Genomic DNA, 10,378 nt, shown 5'->3' with positions numbered 1-10,378 from the left:
CTAATGAAAACAACAAAAAATGTAAATAAAAAAGGAGAAGATATTCCAACGTAATTGGACTTTCAGTGTTTATAAAGTCCCCCTCTTGCCCCGTCCCCTCCCAACAATGTTACACATTTTATTGTCCGTGATATTAAGGACCTCCTCTATCTCTAGATGGAGCTTTGCAGAGAGCGATAGAGGTTGATGACAGAGCTTAATATTAGAGATGAGAGGGTTTTTCCAGCATTCAGTGCTTCACCACCAACTCCAACGACTCAAGGATCAAAGCCATATGACCTGCCTTGGTAATCAGGGCTTTGATGGAGGATGCAGAAAATAGGGTTAGATGGAGGCAGAAAATTCAGCGTAGCAACTCCAGAAGATCACTGCTCATCACTGCTTCTAAATACACTTTTCTGTCTGCTTTCAGGTTGAATAACTGCAGTTTGTCAGAGATTAGCTGTAAAGCTCTAGGCTCAGCTCTGACATCCAACAGATCCAATCTGACAGAACTAGACTTGAGCTGGAACAATAACATCCAGGACTCAGGATTTCTCCATCTGTGTAGTTTTCTGGAGAGGCCAGACTGCAGACTACAAACTCTGAGGTGGGTTTCTGTTTTATTGAAACTTCATCCTCTGTAATATATCTGCAGACCATACTTCTGGTGGAAGGTTGACGCCCGTGAAGTTCCCATCAATGTGTGAATGTGTGTAAAAATGGGTAAATGGGACTGTAACTGTAAAGCACTTTGGGCCTTTTATGAAGGTAGAAAAAGCGCTCCTGAACACATTTTTCTGTTTGCTTTCAGAGTGAAGAAATGTCATTTGTCAAAGGTCAGTTGTGAAGCTCTGAGCTCAGCTCTGAAGTCCAACCCATCCAATCTGAGAGAACTGGATCTGAGTGAAAACAACCTGCAAGATTCAGGATTTCTTCATCTGTGTAGTTTTCTGGAGAGTCCAGACTGCAGACTGCAGACTTTGAGGTCAGACTCTATATTTTGGTTTTATTCAGATTAATGTGATGACATTAATTAATGTCTCTGATCAAGTCCCTAAGAGTTTCAATGCTATCCATCCAACATCTTCACACCATATGGCTCTTTGTGCCCCTCCGTTGCTCATTATATGTCTAGACTACGAATTCAGCATTGCAGAACGACGAGGAAGCCAGACTTCCTAGATCCTTCAACAACTCTCTACCTACAAACCTTCCTAAAAGTCCTCCTGAGTTGTTTCTGGGTTGCCTGTTTTCATAGCATTCAGGTGCTACAGAAACAAGCTTTTCAAATAAAATAAAATCATGTTCTGGAGTTGTACTCATCCCCAACCAGGTTTTTACATATCCTCCAATTTAATAGATATAAGTCCTTAAAGGTATTTCACACTTAAGTCTTTCTCCTGTTTCTCCTTTCTCCTTTAATTAGCCAACCTGCAACTTCCATAGAAACATGCTTACTTGGCTAGTCATGAATTGAGAGACCCCGGAAAACAAATCGAATGTATGATGTACGACATGCATGCTTAACCAGTTTTATTTAGTCTTAGTTTTTAACTATTGTTCATATTTCTCAGCCCAATGAGGCAAATTCCTTTGTGATTTTGGACTATATAAATAAAATTTATTTGAAGCACCGCTAAGTCTGAGGCCATGGTTCTTGACCGGAGAAAGGTAGTTTGCCCTCTCTCGGTGGGTGGAGTGCTCCTGCCTCAGGTGGAGGAGTTTAAATATCTTGGGGTCTTGTTCACGAGTGATGGAAGATCGGAGCGTGAGATTGACAGGCGGATTGGAGCTGCGTCCGCTATTATGCGGTCGCTGTACCGGTCCGTTGTGGTGAAAAGAGAGCTGAGCCAGAAAGCAAAGCTCTCGATTTACCGGTCGATCTTCGTTCCAGTACTCACCTATGGTCATGAGCTTTGGGTCGTGACCGAAAGAACGAGATCCCGACTACAAGCGGCTGAAATGAGTTTTCTCCGTAGGGTGGCTGGACGCTCCCTTAGAGATAGGGTGAGAAGCTCGGTCACCCGGAGAGAACTCGGAGTAGAGCCGCTTCTCCTCCGCATCGAGAGAAGCCAGTTGAGGTGGTTCGGGCATCTGGTCCGGATGCCTCCTGGACGCCTCCCTGGTGAGGTGTTCCGGGCATGTCCCACAGGGCGGAGGCCCCGGGGAAGACCCAGGACACGCTGGAGAGACTATGTTTCTCGGCTGGCCTGGGAACGCCTCGGAGTCCCCCCAGAGGAGCTGGAGGAAGTGGCCGGGGAGAGGGAAGTCTGGGCATCTTTGCTTAGACTGCTGCCCCCGCGACCCGGTCCCGGATGAAGCGGAGGAAGATGGATGGATGGAATTGAATGTGTTCGTTTAACAACATAATATAATTAGAAAATAACATGAGGGGAGAGAGGGATGTAATAAATAACATTATGTAGTGATGATTAGACACTAAAAACTATGCAGACACTAAAATGGTTCGATCAAGTGCTGCCTGGTTTACAAGTTAAGGCCATCCACACAACTGACCTCTGTCCAACCAGTACTGCATACCGCCTCTAAATCTTATACCACCATGAAGCAAAGAGATGTTTCAGCTTGCTGTCGGCCCTGGCCATCGCTGCCCTTGAACATACTTTTCTATCTGCTTTCAGGTTGAAGAATTGCAGATTGACAGAGATCAGCTGTGAAGCTCTGGGCTCAGCATTGAAGTCCAATCCATCCAATTTGACTGAACTGGACCTGAGCTTAAACTACAACCTACAGGACTCAGGATTTCTTCATCTTTGTGGTTTTTTGGAGAGTTCAGACTGCAGACTGCAGACTTTGAGGTCAGTAAATAACCTAAACTCCCTGAAGGATGAGAAGAATGTATCAGATTAATAAAATGTTGGTGTTTCTGTGGAAATTGATGATTTCTTCATCAATTGTGTGGTGATGATTGATATGAAACAAATCTGTTTCAGTAATGATATTGTAAGTTTGTTATCCTCAGTCTTAATTAGGCTGGGGGAGGGGAGGCTGTGCGATGCCAATTTTTTTTAAACCACTCCCTATGAGGCTGAATTTAATGCTGGATTTTCACTTTCAATTTCTGTTCATAGTCTGTGTTATATCTTCTAGGGCCTTAAACTTTTATTTGTTCACTAGGTCTTGTGTGATTTTCACTTATGTTATGCCCAACCACTGAAGGGGAGGCTAAAAACCAGACGCCAACTTCAGCCTTACCTGACTTTTAAGGTGTTAAACACGCACACACATATATATGAGCATTTTTTTTATCAAGATTGTAAATTTTCACTGAAGCATCAGAACTATGAAATAACACACGTGGAGCTGTGTACCTAAATAAAAAGGTGAAATTACAATACATGATATTTGATGTTCTAGTATCTTCAAAATGACCACCCACCAGCCAGCAAGGCCCAATGGGCTCCTTTTGGTTTAAGTTAGTAGACAATGTGGGCCTCAATTGGGTTTGTCTGCAGTTTTTGTGGTGGTCCCACCTAAGTTTGCCCACATTGGCTTAAGTGGGGACTCAGTGGGCTGGCTCACTACGCCAGCCATCCTCCAGTGGATAGCATAGTGAGCTAGCAAGCTCTGCTATCCACCATGTTTTCCCCTTGTTGGCCCCTCTGCTTTCACTCTGCAGTTATAATAACCCAATCTTTTTTCTGTTTAAATGCATTTGTAGGTCATTGTTGACAGTTTTAAATGTTAATTAAACGAGTTAACAATCCCAGAGTCCAAATCTGTGAATATCTGGCTAGTTTTACTGAACTGCTTGCGTTAGCCTTATGTTCAAACTAGTGCTGCAAAAATTGAGGTGATCTATTCAAGATATGCAAAAATCTAGCAGAGCATTTATGTGGAATAACAGCCCTGAAATATACAGCCCTGATCCTAAAAAGAATGCATTAAATATCTGATCACTTTTCGGGAACAACATACAATTCTTGATTGAGTCCACCACCACATGATCGAGCCATATTTCTAGTTCCGTAATCTGTTCAGGACATCCCTTATTAGATTGATCCACCAGGACTGCACCTGCTGATTGATTGAACATGACAAAAGAGAGCAAAAGTCAACAAAATCAAGATCTGATTCTGAAAGGTTCTCTGAATATAAACTGAGTTTGAACTGCATCCGCTGTCACTGCTCCTGATCACACTTTTCTGTCTGCTTTCAGGCTGGAGAACTGCAGTTTGTCAGAGATCAGCTGTGAAGTTCTTGGCTTAGTTCTGAAGTCCGACCCATCTCATCTGACAGAACTGGACCTGAGCTGGAATGACCTGCAGGGTTCAGCATTTCTTCATCTGTGTAGTTTTCTGAAGAGTCCAGACTGCAGACTGCAGACTCTGAGGTCAGACTCCATGTTTCAGTTGTGTTCAGAACAATATGATGACAAAGTTGGGTTGACACTAAACTGCAGGCATGAGGCTGATGTTCTCCTGCTCGACACTGACCGTCTATGCTGATGGGCTGTTTTCTTCTTCTGGACTTTAGTCCAATCACTGTAGCAAAGGATCTAATGCTTGAAGTTTCCGTTTCTCCCAGATGAGGACTCAACTCAAAGGCTTGAACTCAATGGCACTGAAATCCCTAATCTGAACCACCTTTAAACTAGTGATTAAAAAACTTCAGACTCAATTCAGACTTCACATTTGGGACTTGTTAACAATGTGTTTTTATGATGGTGGATTGAATTTGTGCTGCTCAAATGTTGGATTTATGGTTTAACTATTTGTTGCAGAATTACAGTGAGTGCACCAGACAGAAACGACCATTGGCCCTAAGGCCTGTCATTCAGCACTGCTGTCAAGATATTAACTATGTAGAAGAGGGGTTGGGTAAATGGCCTGGTATGTGTGTTAGAACTCTTGCAATGTTTTGTCACAGAGCTAAATGCTGCTATCTGCTGGTCATTTATTCTTCACCAAAGTAGAAAAGAACCAAGATGAGTCAGAGACCAAATCCAGAGACTTGTTTATGCAGGGCAGAGGATACAAGTTCTTCCATGTCACATTGTTCAGTGGCCTGTAGTCCACACAAAACAGCATTTTCTGACTCTTCTTCTTAGCCATTGCAATCCATGAAGCCCACAGGCTTTCAGAAGGCTCCATGATGGCAGCAGACAACATTTGCTCGATTGCAACATCAGCAGTCACCTGGTGAGCTAGGGGAAGGTGGTGGGAGCATGTTTTTATGGGATGTGGATCTTCAGTGTCAATCTCATGTTGGACGAGGTGCGTCAGGCCCAGCTATTCCTCAGAAAGTATGAAGATGTCTTAATACTTGGACAGCAGCTGCCGCAGCCCCTTCCTCTGTCCCGGCCCCAACCCATTGCAGCTGCGCCTCCAGATCTCCTTCATGGCGGTCACTGTTGGCCTCAACACAGTGCTATTAAAGAGAAGTAGTTGCATCTTTGTCCTCAATTGAAGAACAGGAGGTATGGGGATAGAATGAGGCTGTGGATCCAACTCCTGATGTGTCTCCACTGTCCCTGATGACTCCTGAAGTGAGCTTTGAGGCTGAGTGGATCGGACCATATGGAAACTCCAGCATGTTTCTCCCCAGGTCCAACACACACTGGGCTTCCCTCAAAAGGTCTAAGCCCAATATACAGACATGCCAACCATTCCACACCTTAAAATCCACCAACAGGCCATCCGCTTGAAGGCTCACCATCCCTCGACCCAACATGGGAGTTGATCACAAGTCACAGTTCATAGCTTTGGCTGTGGCTACCACCAGCATCCTGGCTTCAGCCATGTCAAACTTGAGCAGTGTGATGGTTGAGCCCGTGTCAACCAGTGGTACACAAGATACCCTCTTTAAGGTAAGGCAGACATGACAAAAGCCCCCAACATGAATCCAGCTTGCTTTTGTTCTGTTTGCTTTTGTCTAACAGGCGTCTTTAAAGCAAGGGCAGAAGAAGCACTCCGAGTACTGTTGTGTTTCAGTAGATGCAGCTGAGAGTCCAAATGCTGATGTTTGAGAGCAGACAGTGACGTCATGCTTCAGCTGGATGCTGCTCTGACAGACACATGCTCACATCCTGCAGAAAAATTCTCACCTTTTCATCCACAAACATCTGCTTACATCCATCCATGCATCCAAGCCCTTCACGACTCTGACTTGAAGACAGGGACTAGAAGATCATCTGAAAACTGGACATGGAGCAGAAATTTTCCCATCATTCAGTGTTGTTTGTAGAAGAGCTGAACAGCAAAAGGAGGTCGACTTGAAATGTAAATGGTTGACTTTTACACATCTGGATTTCTTTACTGAAGCAGCTGTATGTTGTTCTAAATGTTCTTCCTCTCTGCTTCTCCTGGACTCTTCAGATCTGCTTCTATTACTCCACATGTTTTACTATTTTCTACATTTTCTGAGCTTCTTCAGATCATGAACTTTTTGTTTTAACTCAATGTTTTTTTTTTCAGGTTGGAGCACTGCAGACTGTCAAAGATCAGCTGTGATGCTTTGGTGTCAGCTCTGAAGTTCAACCCATCCCACCTGACAGAGCTGAACCTGAGATACAACAGCCTGCAGGATTCAGATGTTCATCAGCTTCAGGATCTGGTGGAGAGTCCAAATTTCAAACTGCAGACGCTCAGGTAATTGGAGGGTTAAAGTCAGTCCAGCTGCTTCCAGATGTTTTGTCCTAAAGTTAGTCGAAGAGCAAAGATGCAGAGTTTCATATAAAGCTGGAACTTTTAAGCTCTTAGTAGATGAGAAGGTTCAGGACAGCGGTTGGCAGTTGGTCGGTTGAGGCCCTGTTGTCATCAGTCAGATTTACAAACACATGAATCCTATTTCATTATTATTCAATATTTGATTGGCAACAGTTAATGTGTGTTGTTTAAAATTTAATTTCAACATTTTTCTTCCAGATAAAACCTGTACTGTTATAAAAAAAAAAATACCAAAGTTGTTATTATTGACTTATTTTACTAATAAATGAAGTATGTGTGCAGCTCCTTCTGAAGAAACACATGAAAAACCTGTCTGTAGAAGTGTTCCTTTTTTTTATTTGGCTTTAAAAGTCTGCACAAAATTTCTGAGTATTGGGGTTTAGAAACCTAATCTTAGATTTAAAAAATATGCAAAACAATATTAAAGAGTAACAAACCCCAAATCAACTTTTTGTTGGCTGTTGACCTCTATAAATGGTCTTTAAAAGTAATCACTGTTGGTCATTGCCAAATTTTTGATTAATTAAAATATAATTGTTTAATTCCTGAAAATATAGTCTAAAACTGTCTGTGTTCTGCCCCCTAAAGATTGAATCGAGATATTACAGTTGAATTTTGTGATTGGTCAAACCATTTAAGTTTCACAAGTCTGACATCTTGAACTGCAGCTCCAGTAATGTTATGATTGAAATGATTAAAGCCCCGCCCCTCTGACTGAATTTTCAACTTTCGGCTGTGGGTGGAGCTAGACTCCAACTTCCCTCTTTGGTTGCCCTTTAAAGAATAATTGGACGGCTGCACTTGATTTGTTACCACTAATTCTATTATTCTTTAGCTGTGGTGTCGCATTCTTAGGACTCACCAGCGCCCTTTGCCTTTAATACACTTGTACTGGGTGCCTCATCTAATGTATTTCTGATGTGCATTTTTAGCGGATAAAAATACTGAATGGGTCACAAACTGGCATCAATGTTATCAGACAGTTGGCTAGAAATACAAAAATAAGGTAATTAAAAAATAAAGCATCTTTTAACATGATTTAAAAAAGACTGAATTTCATCAGCTGCTGCTCCAGTTAGTGTGTGCGGTGCAGGCTGGGGGCAAGGTAGGCATGGGCTGCCAGTGCCTCTTGTGCCACTGTCTCAGAGCAGGAAAATTATACATTTTTTACTTTTTTTTTTTTTTTTTTTTCTTTTTAGAAAAATGTTGAAAGCCAACATAATAAAGGTAATCATGTTTAAAAATTTACATTTGATTTGTATTTTTAATTAAAAAAAAAGAAGGGGAAATGGAAGATCATATGAAAACTAGTCTGGACGTCACTGCTTCGGAACAACCATCAGCGAATCAGGGCAGCATAAGCTCCAACAATTAAAGAGGACAGGAAGCTGCTGTTCGGAACAGCTTCAGTTCTGACTGACTACTGAGGAAATGCTCCATCTCTAATGTTTTTTTTTTTGTTTTTTTTTACAGCTGGATTACATATTGATGATTCTGTGATGTTCATGGTAGTTGGGCAGATGGGAGAAGCAGCAGCTGTTCTGCAAGGACGTTTTGACTGGACCGTGTACTTAGGAGGTGGAGTGCAGACTGAAAGAGGAATTGGAAGAAGTGGAGATTAGTGTCAGTGCTCCAGCATGATCTGATCTGAGATCAGCTTCACCGTCTCTCTCAGGATCAAGTGTAGTTATTTTGCAACAGCTCTCCTGGCTAATGGAGAACTGCAATTCATATTTTCATCATAACTTTGAGTGTTGCCGTCTTCTGCTTCTTTTTTCTCTAGCATTAGGAGTTTATTTTCCCTTTTTCATCTCACTTTCATCCCCGTAGCTGCTTTGCTCCTACTTTTCTGATTGAAGCAATGTCCTCCATAAATCAATATTCTTGTATCTGTCATTACAAAGTATACTTTACTTCTGTATTTTATCACCGTTTTATGTCATTGTCATTTCATTAATAGATGCAAGTTTCTGACTGGACAAACCAATAATTGGGTTAATCAGAGATTTGACAAAACATTTCTGTATTAGACTTGTGTGCATGTCTTTACAAACTGCAATGTGTTTTTAAACACTGGACTGTAATGATGGCATGAACAATTTTTGCTGACATCACGTGTTGTCTGCTGTGATGGCATGTTTTTTTTCACATTTCACATGGTTGTTAATAGGTTATAGTAAAATAAACCTACCATTCCTCAATCCAAATGGTATTTTCCTGTTTTATTAATATTGATTTGATTTTCAATTTATCTCGTTTCCAAACATTTTTTTCAATGCTAGAGTTTGATTCGATTAGATAGATCAATATGATTGAATAGTAGGAATATAAATTGATTAATCATTTAATGATTACACCCTAATTTCTTAAAATATATAACTTATTACAACAAAAGAGAAAACAATTATACAAAATAGTTACTTGCTCAGGTGATTTATTAAAATATAAACATCAGTCATTTTTATGTTCAAAATAATGAAACTGCATTTCTATATATACGTGATAATCATCATAGAATTGTTACACAGATTAAAAAGTAAATTTGTTTGTGGTAATTTGCATGATGATGATTGAATGGAAACTAAATTTGAAATTATGCTTTTTCAACATTTCTAGAATTTTGATAAAGCTTTGCATGTATGTGTAACGGAAACACAGCTACTGACATGACTCAACATATTGTAAACTGCAGTCAACCATCTTTTTTACAGAACAATTACTGTACAAGTATAGCTAAGGTAAACAAAATGAACAACGACAACATTAAACACAAAATAAATTGTTAGAATTAAAGAGGTTTAAAATGCATTTTTAGTGTTGTCATGGTAATGCAGACTTTGACATCACACACATTCTCTGAGCATAAAATGCAATCACAATGGTCAGCTAAAAAAAATCGTAAACAAGGAATGATAATGCAAAGTTCTACTAATAAAATTCAACCAACAAACATTGAACATGATTTAAATTTTTGCTTAAAACAAATTCAAATAAAATAAAAATGTCAGGACATAAAAAAATAATGTTACCTTGACACTGGTGAATGTCAGAAGTTTTTCAAATTACAATTGCAAACAACACATCTATTTTTACATATACGTGTAAAGTCATTTTTGTCAGTCACATAAAAAAAGTAAAACTTAGCCAAGTGCTAATGGAAAATAATGTCAATTAGTTCAAAAATATTAAAATCTTCCAAGACAATTTTATAAATATAAAATGTAAACATTTTACTTCTTCAAAATTTCATCTTTCAATTCAATTCTATTTATATAGCCCAATATCACAAAACAATCGTCTTATTGGGCTTCATACCAGTAATTGTACAAAAGCAGAAAGTCAGTCATAAAATATAAATAATAGCTTATTGCTAAACTAAACAGACTATGTTAAACAGGGAATCCGTGCCCTTAGACCCCCTTTCATGGAAATTTTATAAAACTCTTTAAAAAAAAACTGATTCCAGGGAAATACACTTTTTCTATTTTAGTGCACCAGTCCTCCGCTATGATGTGTCCTAATGTGCCTTTTAAGAGAGGATTTTAAGCAAAAAATTTTACCACATTCTTGACAAGGAAAGGACATTTCTCCTGTATGAGTTATAAAGTGTATTTTACACTGTTGTCCACTCTCCCCCTCTCTCTTTGCAATATTCATCGAGCCTCTGGCTGCAGCAATAAGACAGAATGAGAACATTAAAGGAGTTA

The 10,378-nt window shown here is 40.0% G+C and overlaps 1 protein-coding gene and 1 pseudogene across 1 annotated transcript in view; both read left to right on the top strand.

The window, feature by feature from the left end:
- LOC112145060 (ribonuclease inhibitor-like) overlaps nucleotides 1-8,899 on the top strand; it is a 15,777-nt gene extending 6,878 nt beyond the window's left edge. Inside the window, exons 7-12 of the mRNA XM_036214766.1 lie at nucleotides 413-589; nucleotides 794-967; nucleotides 2,625-2,801; nucleotides 4,163-4,336; nucleotides 6,420-6,593; nucleotides 8,145-8,899. Coding sequence (XP_036070659.1) covers nucleotides 413-589; nucleotides 794-967; nucleotides 2,625-2,801; nucleotides 4,163-4,336; nucleotides 6,420-6,593; nucleotides 8,145-8,160 — 892 coding nt within the window. The 3' untranslated portion in view covers nucleotides 8,161-8,899. The remainder of the gene's footprint in view (nucleotides 1-412; nucleotides 590-793; nucleotides 968-2,624; nucleotides 2,802-4,162; nucleotides 4,337-6,419; nucleotides 6,594-8,144) is intronic.
- Nucleotides 1-10,378, top strand: part of LOC112145059 — a 188,019-nt pseudogene that overhangs the window by 42,683 nt on the left and 134,958 nt on the right.

The sequence above is a fragment of the Oryzias melastigma genome, linkage group LG2 (genome assembly GCF_002922805.2).
Source record: "Oryzias melastigma strain HK-1 linkage group LG2, ASM292280v2, whole genome shotgun sequence".
Taxonomy (NCBI): Eukaryota; Metazoa; Chordata; class Actinopteri; order Beloniformes; family Adrianichthyidae; genus Oryzias; species Oryzias melastigma.
This window is presented reverse-complemented; position numbering and strand designations above follow the sequence as displayed.